Source organism: Protobothrops mucrosquamatus, unplaced genomic scaffold, assembly GCF_001527695.2.
Source record: "Protobothrops mucrosquamatus isolate PMUCROS unplaced genomic scaffold, P.Mucros_1.0 scaffold315, whole genome shotgun sequence".
NCBI classification, from domain to species: domain Eukaryota; kingdom Metazoa; phylum Chordata; class Lepidosauria; order Squamata; family Viperidae; genus Protobothrops; species Protobothrops mucrosquamatus.
Window position 1 is genome coordinate 274,180 of NW_015386655.1, and position 18,679 is coordinate 292,858.

The window sequence follows — 18,679 nt, forward strand, 5'->3', positions numbered from 1 at the left end:
TAAACATAAACTACAGGTGTACATTTGTTTGCTTTGCTGCACTGAGGAAGGTAAGGGAATGGCGATAGTGCTGTATGGAAGACCATAGAACTAAGTGTCCTTACAATCTTGGAGTATCAGAGGTCACTGCCTGCCAAGTCAGAAACTTGTGGACTGAGAGTCCTCTTTATCAGGAGCTGTCCGTTGGCAGTCCAGAGACTATCCTATTATGTATCTTTTTCTACCTTTAAGGCAAGCCAAGAGACTTGCAAAATTCGTATAGGCACGAGGGAAATCACAAGCCAAGAACTGACTTCCTGTGTGAAGCAGTTCTCTGGGTCAGGATTTCAGTCGTTTTGCCCTGTAGACACCAAGCCCTGCTTGTGCATGGCTACGGGTGGAGCTCAGGAGCACTGATCATGCCCTTTCCACAGAGTGTCTCTGGCGTGGTGGAGAGCCTCAAGATCATCACAAAGACAAAGTCGCTGCGCATTGCTGAATATGCTTTCAGGTTGGCACATGAAGCTGGTCGCAAGAAAGTGACAGCTGTCCACAAGGCCAATATTATGTAAGTTGGAAAATAAAGGCTGAGTTCATGTAGCACAGCAGTCCTTAATTGTGATTTGTTGAATAAACCATAGTGGGCTGACTTTAACCCACCACAAAAGCTTTGGCTTAAGAGTGAGGTATTGATTATATAAAGAATATTCTATAGCAGTGGTGGCGAACCTATGGCACGGGTGCCAAAGGCGGCACTCAGAGTCCTCTCTGTGGGCACGCTCGCCAGGCCCCAGAGATGGCAACCGTCCCTCTTCAACCAGCCGCCTACTAACTGGCCGAGGTCCCACATGGCTGGATGCATCCCAGCACCCATGCGCTTGCTGGCCTCTGTGTGCAGGGGCCGATGGTGTCAGGCAGCAGCCGCCCTGGCCCCTGCCTCACCTTGCCTTGTGATAATGGCACCCCCGCCCTACCTCGCCTTGCCTCGCCTCACCCCACAGGATGAGTCTCCTGCCCACTGCCCCACCTGCCAGAGACCCCCTGGATCTCCCCCTGCCCGGCCCCCACAGGCATCCCTCCCCACGAGCAACATTGAGGTGATCACACCCACCTTGGCCACACCCACCCAATCTGCCATGCCCACCACAGCCATGCCCATCCAGTGGGCCACGCCCATCTGGCACCCGGCGATAAATAAGTGGGTTTTGGGTTGCAGTTTGGGCACTCGGTCTCTAAAAGGTTCGCCATCACTGTTCTATAGCCTAATAGTAACCAAGCTCTGGGGCAAGTACTGTCAGATAGGGTGCCTGTACTTTTCCCATATAAACTCTTCAGGTTTAGGATAGTTATTTTTTCTGCGCTGTGAAGTGGAGACAGGTTTTCATATGGCCTTTTCTCTGTGTTTTCTCCTGCTCCACAAACATTCTTACTCTTCTTTTGAAGCTCTCACTGCCTCTTGTTATTTTTGCTGGAGACTGACCATTTGCTGTGGCTCGTTTGTTCCTCTTTCCCTCCCCTAAAGGAAACTGGGTGACGGTCTGTTCCTGCAGTGTTGCAAAGAGGTGGCAGCTGGCTACCCAAACATCACCTTTGAGAGCATGATTGTCGACAACACCACCATGCAGGTACTGTGATGTTGGTTTAGTTTCAACTCCAGCTGTAGCTGTAGGAAGGTGCTTTACACCGAAAAGGCCCTGGGGCCACCTTATCCACCAGATTAATATAAGCAACAGGAGCTTTCCAGGTTTCCACGCAGACTCATTGAGTCTGCTTCAAAGTTCATGGAACTGAACTTGGCAGTCTGTAAATGCAACCTCTTCATTAGGATTTGTGCTTTTTTAATATTGTGGACAGAAAGTATTTTACTGGGAGGTCTTTATGCGTACTTTTAGATGCAAGGAATCACCCTGCGTCTCCTTAGGGTGGATAACAGAGAAAAGCATGTTATGAATACTGGGATAACACTGCTTTTTTTTGAATCTCCAGCTGGTTTCCCGTCCTCAGCAGTTTGACGTCATGGTTATGCCTAACCTCTACGGCAATATTGTCAACAATGTCTGCGCCGGATTGGTTGGTGGTCCAGGCCTGGTCCCAGGAGCCAATTATGGCCATGCCTATGCGGTTTTTGAAACGGTAAGGCAGTGATGGCAAACCTTTTAGAGACCGAGTGCCCAAACTGCAACCCAAAACCCACTTATGCATCGTCGGGTGCCGGATGGGCGTGGGCCATTGAGTGGGTGTGGCCCATTGGGTGGGTGTGGCTGCGGCAGTAACAGCAGACTGGGTGGGACTAAAAAGTTCAATCAATCAATTCCAACTTTGCAAGATCTTTTTTTTTCCCCGCGAGAAGTTGAAATTGACTGATTGATTGAACCTTTTTTTTTTGCACACTGCAGCGGAGGCCTAAAGTGAAAAGGTTTTATAAAACCCAGCTGAAGGCCTAGGACTGGGGCGATGGCGCGCGTGCCCAGAGAGAGGGCTCTGAGTGCCGCCTCCGGCACCCGTGCTATAGGTTCGCCACCACTGCGGTAAGGTGTCTGAGATGGCTTTGTTTTTGAGAGGGATGGATCTCAAAATCACAACCCAGTCATGATAAACCATAAGGAAACATGGGCAGATATCTTTCCAACAACTATTGCAATATTTCCCAACTAGTTGGATGCATAAACATTGGTGAAATGCAGGAGGAATCTAAGTGGGATAGAGGCTCATCAACATGGTTCAGGCACCTCCTGGTTGATCAGGCATGATGAACTTTCAGCAATTCCGTCTGGAGGTGACGGAGCTTTGCAAGCGTCTGCAAGCAGCAAAGTGCTCCTTTCTGTCAATAGTTTGGTTCTTTGCTTCTTGATGCTGTGAGGAGGGAAAGAACAACAGAATAGTTTTCTTCCTACTGATGCTGTTAAGTGAATTATCACGGTCCTCAATCCTTTTCTTTTTTACCAAGAAGCTCCCACTATGTTTCGCTCGGTATGCTACTTTGCAAGCTGCTGCCAGAAGCGCAAGCAAGCACTCTTCCCATTTCTCTGTGCTTCTCGCTGCGGCTTATAAAGCAGTAAATGTCTCCCAGAGCACAGCTGTGCTCTGTTGACTGCCTTTCACCTCAGCTTTTTGCCTTGCCTTTCAGTTAACACGGGGGTAATCAACCTTGGCTCTTTTATGACTCGTGGACTTCAACTCCCAGCTAAGCTGGCTCAGGAATTCTGGGAATTGAAGTCCACGAGTCATAAAAGAGCCAAGGTTGATTACCCCTGAGTTAACGTCATGACCAGTTTGTGTTTTGAAACCCTAGCAGCAGAACTTATTTCAAATGCGAATGCCGCAGTATTTTTGTATTCTGAAAATTAGCAGTAAATGACGGAATTGGTGAAGACTAGTTAAACCATTTTGAGTTCCATCTCTTTCTCTGTTCAGAACCCAAGCTAACATGACAGAATGTCTTAATATATGTCTTCCTTGAAAAAAAAGTGGTCTGTTTTATTTCTAACATGGCAGGATCCAGTTCTTTGATATAGTTCTCGACTTACAGCCAATTGTTTAGCAGCCCTTCAGAGTTACAACGGCGCTGGGGGAAAAAAAATGACTTACACTGATTGTTGTAGCATCCCAAGTCATAGGATCATTTTTGGGTGATTGACAGCTGGTGTGCATTTACAATGTTGCGGCATTCTGAGGCCATGTAATTGGCAGCCAGCCAGCTTCTGACAAGCAAAGTCAATTGTGGAAGGTGGATTTACTTAGCGACGATTCACTTAGCTGCAGCAAAAAAAAATTTGTAAAATTGGGCACAATTTCCTTAACCACCTTGATTAGCAACGGAAATTCTTGTCCCAATTATTGTTATAAATCAAGAACTGCCTGTACAATTATTGCAGGAAGTAGCACGCAAAAGGTTGAGGATTGCTTATGATTGCTGAAATCATCCCTTGGTTTTTCCTTTCTCTCCCTATTTCTCCACAGGCCACACGCAACACTGGCAAAAGTATTGCAGGCAAGAACATTGCAAACCCCACAGCAATGCTCCTCGCCAGCTGTATGATGCTGGATCACCTTAGGTAGGTGGTCCGAGGGTAAAAATGAAGGATCAGAATATGCTGAGGGGTTCTTAAGGAGAAAGATGGGATCAAAATGAATAAATAATCCCTAGAAGGAGCTGCCATTATACTGGGGATGAGAGACCAGAGAGGGGTTGATTTGGGTTGCTGTTCCTAAGAAAGATCTGTCATTCATTGCAGATTGCACAGCTACGCATCTGTCATCCGCAAGGCAGTCCTAACCTCCATGGATGATGTGGAAGTGAGTTGTTCTTATTCTGATCTGGACAGACCTTGATCAAGATACTGGGAAGTAATGTGTGGTTTTTTTTTAAAAAAAAACAACCTCTAGTCACTTGGATTTTAGGGACCAGTAGTATCCTTAGATTCTCTTGGAAAAGTGGGAATGACTTTCTTGATACTGGATAGAATCTATTTGGGTGTATTGCCATAGTAAACATTATATTATACAACATACTGAAGGGAGTAGAAGCAAGAAGTTTTTCTATTCCAGGATGGAGTAAAGTGCTCTTAATATTTCCCTAGGGAGAAATGCACAGAAGAACCTAAGTTCTACTAAAATAGATGTGACGTACTGTAGATGAAAAACAGTTTGAAGTAGTGGGTGACCTTGGGCCAATCACTCTCTTCCAGCCCTAAGAAGCAGGCAATGGCAACCCATTTCTGAAATCTTGCCAGGAAAACTGCAGGGACTTGTTCAGACAGTTGCCAGAGGTTAACACTTACTTGGAGGTGTGCACACACGTACATACACAAAAATGAAAAAATGAACCATTTTTCTGAACAGAAGGTGGATGGATAGAAAATTTACACAGTATTATAGAGCCATATTTTTTGTCATCTTCTCCAAGAATAGAGAATAAAAACTCCTCAAAAGCCTTTGATCTGCAATAATGGAAATAACTGCCACTGGTCCTTCTCTAATACTGGAATTTCGGCATTGGAGAGGATAAAAAACATACCAGAAAAAGCCATGGGATACACAGGATGTCAGTCTCTTGACTTCCTCTGCAAAGTTGTGGGGCAGTACATCAAACATCCCAACTGTCAGTAATGTAATTTATACTGATCCCATTGGGTACAACAAAGTCAGTTAAAACAAGAATGTAAATTCCAATCCAGAAGTTTGCCCTTCCCAATTCACCAGGCTGGAGGGTGAGCACCCCAAAACCTACGGGATAAACCCATCTTGGGTTTATTGTGCTTAGGTTTAATGAGTGCATGTCAGATAAAGCTAAACTCATTCTTTATACATCTATGTTTACCCTAGGAGTTCACAACCTATCCATACTATAACGTTTCATTTTCTGTAAAAAGTTTAATTTTATGTCACTTGATAAGATCCTCACTTATGCCGCCCCTGCTTAGGAATTGTAGTTGCAAAAGTTCAGCACTGGTCTTCAACTACTTATGAGACATTTGTTGCTGCAGTGCAGTTGAGAGTGAGGCTGGCTTAGTGCAGTTCTGTTTTTTTCTTCTCTTTAGACCCACACGCCAGATATTGGGGGCCAGGGTACCACCTCAGCCGCTGTTCAGTCAATTATGAATCAGATCACCAAGCCTAGGTCTCACCTAGCACAGGTAAGAGAATAGAAGGAAGAAGTTCCTAGATTGGGGGATGGAGCTGGCTTCAGTGGTGGTGAATGAATTGCATACTTGGGCTTCAGGGCAGGCCAGACATGGACCTAGCTGAATTTATTTTTAGCAGGAAATAGATGCACAGGTAGTCCTTGGCTTATGACCATTTATTTAGCAACCCAAGTTACAAGGGTGCCCCCCAAAGGTACGTCTGAGTGGTCCTCATGACCATTGCAGTGTCCCTCCCATCATCATGACCAAAATTTGGGGACTTGAGAACTGTCATGCATTTACGACGGTTGCAGCATCCCATGATGCTACATGATCATAGTCACATGATCACTATGACCTTCCCAGGGGGCTTCCAACAAGAAAAATCGGTGAGGAAGCCAGATTTGCTCAACAATTGTGACAATTTGCTTAATGACCACGGCAGAAAAGATGGTAAAACCAGGCATGACTCATTCAGTGACCCCACTGTTTAGTGGTGGAAGTTCTGGTCCCAATTGTGTTTGTAATTCGAGGATTATCTGTAAAGCAAAGGGGGGAAGGAATAATGGGCAACAGGAATTGTAGCCTTCTCCAATATGGCACTGGTCACGTAAGTTTTATACCCATCAATTTTCTATGAGGGAAGGTTTGGGGACTGACCCAAGTCAACAGGAGGATGCCAGATGGAAAAAAAATGTTCTAGGTTTTCTTTTTAAATTGTTTTACCCAAAAGAAAAGCCCGGAAGACATTTAGAAGAGGTCACTGTAGGTAAGACCAGGTTGAAATGTCACTTGCCTTGCCCTAGACCAGTGGTTCTCAACCTGTGGGTCGGGACCCCATTTGGGGTCGATCGACCATTTCACAGGGNCCACTGCCCTAGACTTTGTCTTTTGCAATGTAGCAATTTAGCAACATGGCCTGATTCTGTCCTGAAAGACTGGTCTGACGGTATCTCTCTCTCTCTAATAACATTAATACATTTGCTTTTTGTTTAATAGTAAATGAAGCTGAAGGTCAAAGCTGTCCCAGCTACAGCAGATACCCATTCTTTTTCTTCAGTAAAAGCAACGGAGCAAGTCTTTATGAATGGTGCAGACCTTTTCATTTCAAACTATTTAAGTATCCTTCTGTATATAGTGTGTAAGTTAATGTTTCTCACCCAGCTCCATGAACTAGAAATAATAAATATAAACAATTTAGAGAGGTTTTCTGGGCTCTTATTTTGCTGCTCTTATCCTTGAGTCTATGAATGTTGGCCAAGTACCCTTCATTATTTTTATACAATCATCTACATGAGAAGTATAGTTATTTTGATTTAGAAAATAAAAGCTCACGCCTACTACAATGCATTTCCCCCCAACGTATGAATAATATACATTTTCTAATATGCCTAACTCTTGTGCTATTGGCAGAATGGAGATTCAAAGGAGCCATAGTACTCCTAAGTCTTACTGCCTCAATTTTGACGCAATGAGCTGTTCTCATTTAAAAGAAAAGTAATATTCCTGCTGCAGAAAGCATGGGTTTTAAAACAGATCTGGGCAGTTGCGCAGGACCAGTTTGAAAGTGCCTCAAAACTGCTGGCATCAACTTCTGTGCAAACTGGCCTGTTTCTGTTCCCGTCCCTGTAATGGTTTGTCCACAGAAAGGAAGAATCAAAAGTTATTGCAAATATTTTAATGAAAATTGTTTTTTTGAATTCAATCCCTGTAACAGCACAGCATTCAAAACACTTCCACACATACTCCCCCCCCACACAACACTGGCACACATGGGCCTCCTCTCTAAAGGAAGGCCATGGCTTCTCATTGGGGAGATAACAGTGCAAGAAAACAGACTTGTCTCGCTCTCATTGGGTTTGATTCTGGGACAACACAACTTTGGTATGAACAGTATTTTCACCCAGATGTTCCCCACTCAATGCCCCAGGTTGAGACTGGAGTGTTCAGGAGAATCGGAACCGCGTATTCTAGTTCCAGTTCCAGTTTCAAACCACAGACTCCAGATTCAGACAGCTGAATCTAGTTTTCACAGAAACAGGAACTCTAACAGGGTATCTCTACGAAAAGGAAGGGACATTGGCTTTACGCCTGGCTCTAGGTCTTTATTTCTTCTGCGTTCCTTTCCTAGGACATTTGGGAGTGGAAGGCAAAAAAAAAGGCTTATATGTAACAGCTCTCACTTTTCTTTCCTTCCCTATTCAGTGTATCCAGCAAACAATAGGTAGGCTCCATTATAAAGGCACAAAGTAGCTTGAATAATTTTGCTCATCCGGGTCAAGCTTTTATGAGCAGCCATTCTTTCTTTGAAAAAAAAAATGCTAATCACAAGTAGCATGTGTTGAAAATCAGAACAGGAGTTGCAACAGCAGCCCAAGATGGCAGCAATGTGAACAACCCCAAACATCTGCCAAGGAAACACACTAACCGCACACATACAGTTAGCTTAATTTCCCTCCCACTCACCCCCCAATTCTGCAAATGATAATCCCTCACCATCTCAAAAGTTGGATTAAAAAAAATGGGCTAAAGGAAGTGAAACGGTATAGAAGTAAAAACAACATTTGGACATCACAAGGCATATTAGAAAAAATCAGGCTGCTAAAAAAATTCATAACTACATACCTTTCAAATTTTTCCCCCCAACCACAACTATTTTTTGAATTGAGATTCTCAAAGTATCAAATGATGAGCAGATATGCAACCCCTGATTAGTGAAAAGCATGCATATTAGGGGCTATAGTCTAATAATATGGAAAGGGGCCATAAATGCTCAGGGAAGGAGGAGCGATACTATTGCATCCTTCTGTTTATTCAGCTGCTGATCACAACTTTAGAATCTTACCAGAAAACTTTTATCTAGGTATTCAGAAACTCACTGGAATAAGAATCCTTCCTCTCCCACTTTGCTATTATTGTATTTCTATTTCTTCTCCCATGAGTTTTCTCATACCTCTAAATGCTTCCACTGTTAAATTTCAACATCAATATTACATAACTCTACAAAATTTCATTCACCTGTGTTAAGCTTTTGCTCAAAAAAAAAGGCCACATTTTCCTGGAGTTAAAAATAGAAGTTTAGGCAGGGGAAGGGATATATTTTCTTCCGAGAACAAAAAGTTGGCAACTCTTTCCAGCTTCTTGCTCCCAACTCTCAGGTCCATCCAACTCACCATCCACCTTGCACGTACCTATTCCTCTCAAACTACTTTTCGGTCACATTCGTTTGGTTTTTAAAGGTGGGAACCTTTAAACATATACCTTAAAATTGATGAAAAAAAAATCCCTGCAAGAAATCTCAGAACTGGTTAAAAACAGTCAAACAGCATTATCCCAATGGCACCTAGAGAAGATGGCCACTGTCAACCAAGAAGGCATATGCTAACCACAAAAACAAAAAAAAAGGGCAAGAAATCCTGGTCATCTTTCATTTGTGCTTCAGAAGTAGCCATAAATTGACATGTGGGATTCCAGTCCAGCCATACAAACTCTAGCTTAATCAGCCAGAGTCTCCAATCTTGGAACTAAGAGGAGTAAACAATCTTCCCCACATCACCACTCCAGCAATGCGGGCTACACCACGAGCCAGGAAACTCCCGTCTGGGGCCAGAACTCCCTTATTTCATTCATCAGTTTGTTTGAGCAAGGTTTGTCCCTAAGAGTTTAGCCAGGGGTGCTCGAGGCACTGGGCAGCTGTAGCACGGTCTTCAGGGATGTACTCCATCATGGGCAATAGGAAGTCCGTGAACTGGACTGCTTGTTCGAGAGGCCACTCATATTTCTCCACCAAGACCTCGTATAGTCCCCAGTGCTTCAGGTTCTTTATGTGACGTAGTTCCCCTGGCAAGACAGGCAAACAATTGGAAAAGTTGGAAAAGTCTCGGCTGATATTGTGACACTGATCAGCAGCAAACCTAACATGCTGTAAGTTCACCATTTGTACAAGGCCATGTATGTACAAGGTAGATACAAGAGAACACCTGTAGAGAATGTGGTCAGCAGGCTGTATCTTAAAGGCACTGACATACAGCCATGACATAAAGGGTTACAAGCTGCTTCTGCATGAAAGCGACTTCATTCAGGACCTCACCACAATAAACATTGCAACCTTCATGCAATTTACTGCAACTGTACCACTATTTGTACTGGTTCACCAGAAAGCCTGTCTTTCCAACCTTCACCCTATGCCTGGTATTGTTCAGGAGAACTTTTACCTTTCTCAACTCTCTTCCTATAAACAAACTCTGAATCCACATGTCCCGGAGCAAAGCTTCCTCTAAAACGGGTGTCAAACTGCCGGCCCGCAGGCCTGATGCATCATAGCGAAACCGCGCCCACCCCATTGCCAGCAATGGCAAAAAAGTCACCATACATTGCGACACGTCACGTGACGTTGCGAGTTTGACACCCCTGCTCTAAAAGATCACCCTCCAAATGTTAGGTTTTTCCAACTTACCTCGCCGGTTGAAGTACTCACGCGAGTACCGCCCCGAAAGAGCAAAGTGGGGGGGAATATCGCCAAGTAACTCAACAATGTGGGCAATATGATCTGAAAGAAGGAAAGCGTTAGTGCCAGGAGGCCCCATTTGGAGGGGCTGCTCAACTATGCCACAAACTACGAATTCGGGGCCTGGGCGACAGCACGTGTGCCCATAGAGAGGGCTCTGAGTGCCGCCTCTGACATGCGTACCATAGGTTCGCCACCACTGTTATAAACCATCAGTGTCAACATATCCCTTTGCACATTTGTGGCTCCTGACCCAGGCATATAACCGGGTCCTCGGCATTCCCTTTTATGACCATGTTTTAAAAAAAAAAAAAAAAGTCAATCCGGTCGCTTTCTCAGCATAACCCTCCATTGTTCCAGCCTTCTTCATGAAAATCTGCAGCATCACCCCACACCGGCGTTTCTCAACTTTTGCCATTTTAAGATGTGTGAATTTCAACTCCCAGAATTCCCCAGCCAGCATTAAGGTCTTAAAAGTTGCCAAGATTGAAAAAAAAACTACCCCACACCCATCACCCTCCTTTGTTCAACCAGCCAATGTTCTCTACCTTCATCCCTTGTATAATCTTCTCCAGAGTGAGGCTCAAAGAGATAGTCTCCAGTTGCCAGCTCAAAAGCCTGTCAAATAAAAGAGGGAGGGGATTTATCTTGTGTGTGGGGATAATAGTACAGTGGAGCTAAAAGAAAACTCTCATTCCCCAGGGCCTATGATGTTCCAAATGAATCATCTTCAGGATTCCAATGCTCAACCAATTCTTTGTTGGGAGCTATGAGTAGTGCTTAAATATTTATTTCATCACACCCTAAAAAACCAGATCACAACTCTACAAGGGAAAGGACTGCATTGGCATTATTTGCGGGCTGGATTTTACGAATTACTCATCTAAAATTAGCTTCAGCAAATGTGGATTACGTGATTAGCTTAAGGCTGGGATCAGCAACAGGCTACTCATCGGCAGCAGAAGGCGGTATATTACCCCCTCAAAATCCTGACAAAAGATTTCAGGTGATTAATCTGGGTTGTGACTTCTAAATATACCGTTCACACACCACTTAATCATATTTTAAAAGCATCACAAGAATCTTTCGAAATTGTTTATTGTGTGTTTAAGGGTATTTATCTATCTGTCCATGAAGTACAGGTAGTCCTGGATTTACAACAGTACATTTAGTGACTGTTCAAAGTTACAACAGTACTGAAAAAAAATGACTTACGACCATTTTTCACAGTTAATGACCTTTGCAGCATCCCCACGATCATGTGATCAAAATTCAGATGCTCGGCAACTGGTTCATACTTATGACTGGTGCTGTGTCCCAAGGTCACCTTTTGCAACCTTCTAACACAAGCAAAGCTAACGGGGAAACCAGATTCACTTAACAATCAGGTTACTAACTTATCAACTGCCGTGATTCACTTAACAACTGTGGCAAGAAAGGTTGTAAAATGGGGCAAAACTCATTTAACAAACGTCTCATTTAACAACAGAAATTTTGGGCTCAATTGTGGTCGTTAAGTCGAGGACTACCTGTATAGGGAAAACCTACCTATTGGTTTTGGGTGGTTAGATTAAGGCTTCTAAAATGATTTATTTAGGATTTGGTAAGGGCTTTTGCTCTGTTTTACTGCAAAGTTATTACCTTATAAATACAAACGGGCAACAACCTAACATTTTACACATTCAGTTTGAAACAAGTTTGCTTATTATCACAATCGCCACAGGGAGGTGAAGAAATTGCAAGCTGGCTGTTTATAAGATAATAAATTAGGCGACAAAATTACTTGTTGCCAAGGGAATTCACAGCAGAACTTGAGGAATATGTCAGCCGATTGTTAGCTGCAAATTATACTGAACGATGTGTTGGAATTAAAAATCTATTCTGCATAAAAGCAACTGTCAGCAGAATTTGGCAAAAAAGTTATAAAGAAGCCAGAGGAAAACTTACCATACACGCTGTGCTCCAGATATCAGCTGGAGTGCTGTAGACAGCACCAATCAGGACCTCCAAAGCCCTATACTGACGAGTCTGAATGTCTTCTGTAAAATGTTTGTGCTAAAAGAAATTAAGCAGAGAATGAAGAGAGCCTTCACCCCCTCTGGTTTGTGCACAGCATACATCCTCCGCTCTCCTCAACTCTTTGGACAAACAGTATTTCAAATAGTGACCCAAATATTCTTCCCGCCATGTCTAATTCTTCCCACAAGTTCTTTTTAGCCCACCCACCACCCTAACATACACCCCCAAAATAGCTTTCCCAGGAACAGAGCCCACCTCGTTCATGGTGTCAAATGCCTTTTAATATAATTCTTGTGCTCTGGACTATCGATGCATTAATAACTATCAATTACATCTGCCACCTTCTATCTAAAGTTTGAGGGACTAAAGAAAATAGAAACATTTGGGATCTTTTCAGCAAAATAAGGCACGGAATGCTTAAGGGTGGGGAAAAACCATGACTCATCATGAAATGTCCTCCACAGCATAATGAGAAGGAAAAAAAAATAAGACAAATCCCATTAAGTCTCAAAATAGAAGACAGCTCTTTATGTGGAAAAGATAGAGTCTAGCTCCCAATTTTTCCTCTGCCCTGCAAAATGCCAGGTGTGATGAAGGCAGTGGGGCTTGGGGTGACTGCTGCCAGGCTGTGTATGTGTGAGTGGCTGGGGGGGGCATGGTGCAAATGAAGAGGAGCTGGAGGAGGGCATGTGAGAGTGTGCTAGTGGTGCTGGAGGTTGCTGATGCCAAGAGGAAGAGGGTGCATGAATGGCCAGAGAGGTGCAATATGAGCACGGTGAGGCTTGAGGAGTGTGTGCAGGGGGCCAGGGAGGTGCAGCATGAGTGCAAAAGGGCTGGGGCAGGATGGGTGGGTGGGTGGGTGAGACTTACCCAAACAACTTGTGAACTTCCTTGCCAGCCTCCCCATTGTCTTTGCTTGTGGGAATTCAGCAGGGAAGATCGCAAGCTATGATCATGTGACTGCGGGACACTGCAACCACTGCTAAGTGCAAGCTGGTTACCAAGTAGCCAGATCACAATCATGTAATCGTGGAGTTGCTGGGAAAGTCAGAACTTTGTGAACCAGTCATAAACACCACTCCTTCAGCACCCATGGAACTTTGAACAGTCAGTAAACGAGTAGTTGTCAATTAAGGTTTACCTGTATTTTCATAAATATCATCCTGATTTTATTAGAATAAGGGTAGAATATATACAGTTAATAAGAGCAGGTATGTCTGAGTTCTGCATATATGTAACTTTCCACTGTGTTGTTTCTGTTGTACACAGTAATATCTCGACTACAGCAAAGGGACAAATTCGATTCTATGCCTCCAAGTACAGGTAGTCCTCAACTTACGACCACAATTGATCCCAGAATTTATATTGCTAAGCGAGACATTTGTTAAGTGAATTTTGCTTCATTTTACGACTTTTCTTACCATAGGTTACTAAAGATTGTAGAGTGAACCACTGCAGTTTTTAAGGTAGTAACATGGTTGTTAAGTGAATCTGGCTCCCCCAAATTGTCTTTGCTTATAAGAAAGTAGCAAAAGGGGATCATGTGACCCTGGGACACTGCAACCGTCATAACTATGAGTCAGTTGCCAAGTGCCTGAACTTTGATCACGTGCCTATGGAGATGCTGCAAGGGTCGTAGGTGTGAAAAACAGTCGTAACTCCCTTTTTTCAATGCCACTGTTAACTTTGAATGGTCACTAAATGAACTGTTGTAAGTCGAGGACTGCCTGTGTCTCCCTTCCACATAACACCATCTCTCCCCTTCACTGTGAAAGTTTTCTTTATTCTTCCTATAGGAATTTTCATGACTTTCCATTATGTAACTTCCTAAACAAGCCAGATACCCTTTGCAACGCAACCCTAATTTTCCACTCCTGATAGGCAGCCACCATTATCGGGGGGGGAGGGGGGAGAGATTTGCACAAATTACTCACCACCCAACAAGCGTTGCCCAGATCTGCAATCTTCACTCTGATTTTGTCTGCGTTTTGGGGTTCCAAAGGGTTCACCAAGAATTCAGAAGTGCCAAAAGCTGCCCAGACATGGTCGAAAAGAACAGAGATAACAAACAAGAACCACTGTGAGGAATCGCAATCAAAGCACACCATTCTCCTCTGTGGAATGGAAATGCTGCTTAGCGTCATTTTTGGGGTGGGTGGGGAGGGGAAAGATAACCATGCTGTGGGAATCAGGGCTAAGAAGGAGGTTTTAATTCAGCGATAATGTGCTACCATAACTTTAAGAAAGCCTGGTCAAGATGGGAGGGCATGGCATGGCTGACGGGTTGTGGAATGTAGTTTCCAAGGTGGGAAGCTGGGATGTTCAATAATGCTGGGCTTACTTCTCTTTGCCGCCCCCGCCCCCCGAAAGTTGGAGTAAAGTACTCACTGCTGGGTGAGAGAAGCCCTCCGCGCTCCCGCTGATTAGAAACGCCCGAGAGGGCTGAACTAGAGAAGAGCGATCCTGAGAAGCCGGAGGTGGCAGAGTCAGGGCTGACATGATGGCTGGCGGTTCCAGGTGGGGAATGCCCATTGCAGCTGTCGTAGGCATTGTGTGTGTAGAAGCCAGAAGATGACGTCAGGCTTTGGGGGCTGCAGGCCAGAGATCCCCCCGAGGGCTCTCCCCCTCCAGAGACTGAGATGGGGCAACTGCAATGCCCTTCTGCAGAAGATAATGGAAGGACAAGATTTCCCAGCAAGAGGAAGGAAAACATTATTAGCCGAGAGGAGAAGGCAGAAAGACATGATTTGGGGTAAAGTAAAAGTACATCAAAAAAGGGATGTCTGGCAAAACCCCCTATGTCTTATTCAAAGTCTCAGAAGCAAGGATCCAAAATGAGAATCTTGTTTTTATTTTATGTATTTTTTAATATTTATATGTTTATATATTTTTATTTCCTTTTTCATAAATGCTAAGTTGGGATCATCCAATACAAATTCGGGCAGAGAAATAAAGTTACTTCCTGGTAGAGTACTTCACTAAAGTATGGAATTTCAGTTCCATAAAGTACGGTAAGAACCGCCAGCCTTAAAAGAAAATTAGACAAACTTAACACTGACCTAAACTATGATTGCCCAACCTCTTGGCTTGCCTGGGCCACAATGAATGAAGAGGAATTGTCTTGGGCCACATAAAAATATATAATGCAATTAATGTATATAAATCACATAATAGTATTAGAAGTTTATGTTCCTGTGGGGTCACATTACTAGCTGTCCAGGGCAACATGCAGCCTGCAAGCTGGACATGCCTGACTTAAAAGTTTCTGCAGTTTTGGTGGTAAATAAATCAACCTGCATACATATAATAGCTGTGAAAGAATTTTATACAACCTTTTTAGTTAGACATTTATTCCTCCCTCCAGGGAAAAAATACTACCACTATGTAGCAGGATGCCAGTATTTACAACTTGGCCTTAAATGTAGTTGCAGTCCAGACTCTAAGTGACTCTAAGCTGAAAGTAAACTGTGGAACATACAAAAACAAACATACACGAGTAAAACAGGCTAACAAAGAGTTTGTTTTTCCTTTCTCTCTCTACTCCACTTCTCTCTCTCTCTTTCACACACACACACACACACACACACACACACACACACACACACAAAACTCATTCCTGTAACCTTTAACTGGGTGAAATGATGCATCATTGGGCAATATGTTTTGAACCAAGATCCCTCAAATGGGCTAATACTGATAGAATATCCAAAATCTGGGATCCATGACTCCTGTGGAATTGAAATTTGGCAAATTTTACAAAAGAAATTATGACATAAAACTAAATGTCATATAAAGTTTCTTGTGTTGATGTTGAACTGTGCTATGCAGTTCAACACGGGCTATTTTCAAGGTAGATCCATCTCTGAAAGTATCTCACCTTTTCCAGCAAACACACTACATTAGAAGTTCTGTCACTGTTCAAGACATACTTCTTTAGTATACTACTGCAATTCTCCAGTTTGTCTATGTGTAATCTTTATCTGGACAAAACAATGCATTGTAGAGCAATGGTTTTTGAACCAAGGTGCCTCAAATGGGCAAACTTACATAATGCACTCAAAATCCAGAACCCATGACCCTTGTGGAGCTGAAATTTAGCAAATTTTATAAAAATTGAAGATGCAATGCAAACTATTATAAAACATTTCCTGTGTCACCTCCTGATGTTTGACTGTGCTGTACAGTTCATTACAGGCTACTTTTAAGGCAGATACTATATACATTGCTGACTATCTCCTTGAATTTTAAGCACTTTTTCAGTACATGAGACGTTCTTCAACTGTTGAAGGCATTGAGGAACCTGGTAAAGAAATATCTCTGAAAAATGACACAACAGGTTGCCTAGTAGCATATAATAAGGGATCAAGAGAAGCTAGTGTATAAACCAAGCTTACAAACATGCACCAGTGCAAATTCAGGAGTTACCATAATGCAGAGCAATTGCAAAGCACTATGTTGCCTAGTATCCATATAAGGGATATATACACATATCATGACCATATATCCTTTATTATAAAGCAGGGATCCCCAAGGCCCGAGCCGCAGCCCACTACCGGGCTGTGGCCTATTTAGAATTGGGTCGTGTGAGCAGTGGGCTGGTGGACACTCACATGCATGCCAGCCTGCCGCTCATGAAGTTGAGCTACGTGCATGAGCACCGGCCTGCCTCTCATGCAAGTCGAGCTGAGGGCATGCGCGCCAGCCCTCAGCTTGCACCGGCCCGCCGCTCGCGCAAGGACTAGGTGCACGGGCGCGCCAGCCCATCATTCACACAAGGGCTGCATGCATGCACGTGTGCTGGCCTGCTGCTCGCACAGCCCAGTTCTCCTCTCCCTTCTCCCCCCCTCCCCCAGCCAGGTCGGCAAGCCACAAAGGTTGGGGACTGTTGTTATAATATAACTAGAATAGAATAAAACTGGAAGGGACCTTGGAGGTCTTCTAGTCCAGCCCTTTGCTCAAGCAGGAGGACTATACCACTTTTGTAAAGTTTTCTTGTTTTTTTCTGAATTTTATAAACCAAATTATAAACCCAACCATTTTTTTAATCCTTCATATTTGCCCTTTTGTCTTCTGCTTTTTCTAAGAAAATATGGTTCAGGTGTAAATCTGCTGTATGTTTTTGTAAGCTTGTAGGAATGATCCCAAGGGCCTGGACTGTACCATAGCAGACCAGTCTGCTTTGCCCATCTTACCTGTGGTCTCTGTGGACTTGCTGGTCCCTGCATTTGTAGCTGCCAGATCCTCCAGCTGCTGAAGGTCCCGAAGTCGTTCAGCCAGGAGCTGACTCTGCCGTTTCTGCTTCCTCTTCAACTTCTTCCGCTTGTTCTTTGAAAGCTTCCCATTCTGGGAGATGAGAGGGCCCCATGTCACAGCCCCATCACTCATAACTCCAGGGCTGCATAAGAATGGAGCAGACGGGGAAACAGGCAAACAAGATGGACGCCTGCCCATTATGTTTGGGGCAGGCAGGGAAAGGAGGAGAAGAAAGAGTCTAGGGAATCACGTGGGCCCTAATAAGTTTGTCAGTGGGCAATGTAAGTTGTACCCACAAACACACCACATGCAAGAGAAAAGCTGACGGTATGCAGAAAGAAGACATGACAGTTCTCCAAGAAGCAGATAGGCCTGTCACAAGCAAATGGCTGGAAAGTGAAGCCAAGTTCAATGGGAAATGGTCAAATTCTGCCTGGGCTGTTCCACTTCAAACTGTTGGAGGGGATGTTACTTGCATAATTGGAAAAAAAAAATTTCTAAGCCCCCAAACTGTTTCAAGGAAGAAACATAAGCTAAGTCCTACTTTCTGACATTTTTTGTATGATGGAATTCATTTATTTAATCTCCAGAGGGACATTTCCGCAGTACGATTACCGCCACCTGCAATTTGAAATGGGACAGCCTGAAGAAAATGGACTTACTACCTCATAGTGCTCTCAGTCTAAATTGCAGACATCCTGCCAGGAGAAAGAGTGTGAAGCACAAAGCAAAGAGAGTTCAGAGTGAGAAGAGGGGGACCCATGCATGTGTTGGGCCTACTGAAACCAGCTGAGTCCAAGGGTGGCTCCACCACAGGAACCAACAATGCTATATTTAACAATGGCAACAAAGCAGTGCATATTCTAACAATGAGCTCTGGTGCCCCTTCGGATTCTACAAAAGGTCTAGGGGCAACTGTACAAAACAAAAAGCTGCTGATCCATGGTGTCAAATGGGCCATCCCTTGCCAGGCCACAGAAAAAATGGGTCACAGCAACAGACAAAAACCTGACAGACAGAAACAAGGATATATTTGGCACCGAGGTGTGAACTCTGGGGAGCACAAGGCATGAAGAGCGCACAAATGGGAATGAAAAAAAATAAAAATAAAACAGAAGAGGTGACAATGAGGGCAATCTCGCATTTACATGGGCAGGAGGGAATACTGGCATTACGCAGGCAGTTGCTGAAGGTGGAAAGGGAAAATAAGCTATGGCACAAGGAAACAATGGATGACCCTCTAGGTTTCTGACAAAGTGCAAGAGAAGACTTCATGCCCACCTCTAATACAAGGGCG

The 18,679-nt window shown here is 43.9% G+C and overlaps 2 protein-coding genes across 3 annotated transcripts in view; one reads left to right on the top strand and one right to left on the bottom strand.

The window, feature by feature from the left end:
* Positions 1-6,788, top strand: part of IDH3G (isocitrate dehydrogenase (NAD(+)) 3 gamma) — a 12,352-nt gene extending 5,564 nt beyond the window's left edge. Inside the window, exons 8-14 of the mRNA XM_015815105.1 lie at positions 414-547; positions 1,502-1,604; positions 1,966-2,112; positions 3,940-4,034; positions 4,215-4,275; positions 5,520-5,615; positions 6,603-6,788. Of these exons, the coding sequence (XP_015670591.1) occupies positions 414-547; positions 1,502-1,604; positions 1,966-2,112; positions 3,940-4,034; positions 4,215-4,275; positions 5,520-5,615; positions 6,603-6,605 (639 nt within the window). The 3' untranslated portion in view covers positions 6,606-6,788. The remainder of the gene's footprint in view (positions 1-413; positions 548-1,501; positions 1,605-1,965; positions 2,113-3,939; positions 4,035-4,214; positions 4,276-5,519; positions 5,616-6,602) is intronic.
* A 2,406-nt stretch (positions 6,789-9,194) lies between these two features.
* SRPK3 (SRSF protein kinase 3) overlaps positions 9,195-18,679 on the bottom strand; it is a 30,834-nt gene continuing 21,349 nt past the window's right edge. The window contains exons 10-16 of one of the 2 annotated variants that reach the window (XM_029283993.1): positions 17,322-17,472; positions 14,518-14,790; positions 14,064-14,161; positions 12,058-12,165; positions 10,659-10,728; positions 10,060-10,152; positions 9,195-9,443 (exon numbers count right to left, since the gene is read on the bottom strand). In XM_029283993.1, the coding sequence (XP_029139826.1) occupies positions 9,259-9,443; positions 10,060-10,152; positions 10,659-10,728; positions 12,058-12,165; positions 14,064-14,161; positions 14,518-14,790; positions 17,322-17,472 (978 nt within the window). In that variant the 3' untranslated portion in view covers positions 9,195-9,258. Of the gene's footprint in view, positions 9,444-10,059; positions 10,153-10,658; positions 10,729-12,057; positions 12,166-14,063; positions 14,162-14,517; positions 14,791-17,312; positions 17,473-18,679 lie in introns of both variants that reach the window. The other variant, XM_029283994.1, reaches the window with a different exon arrangement.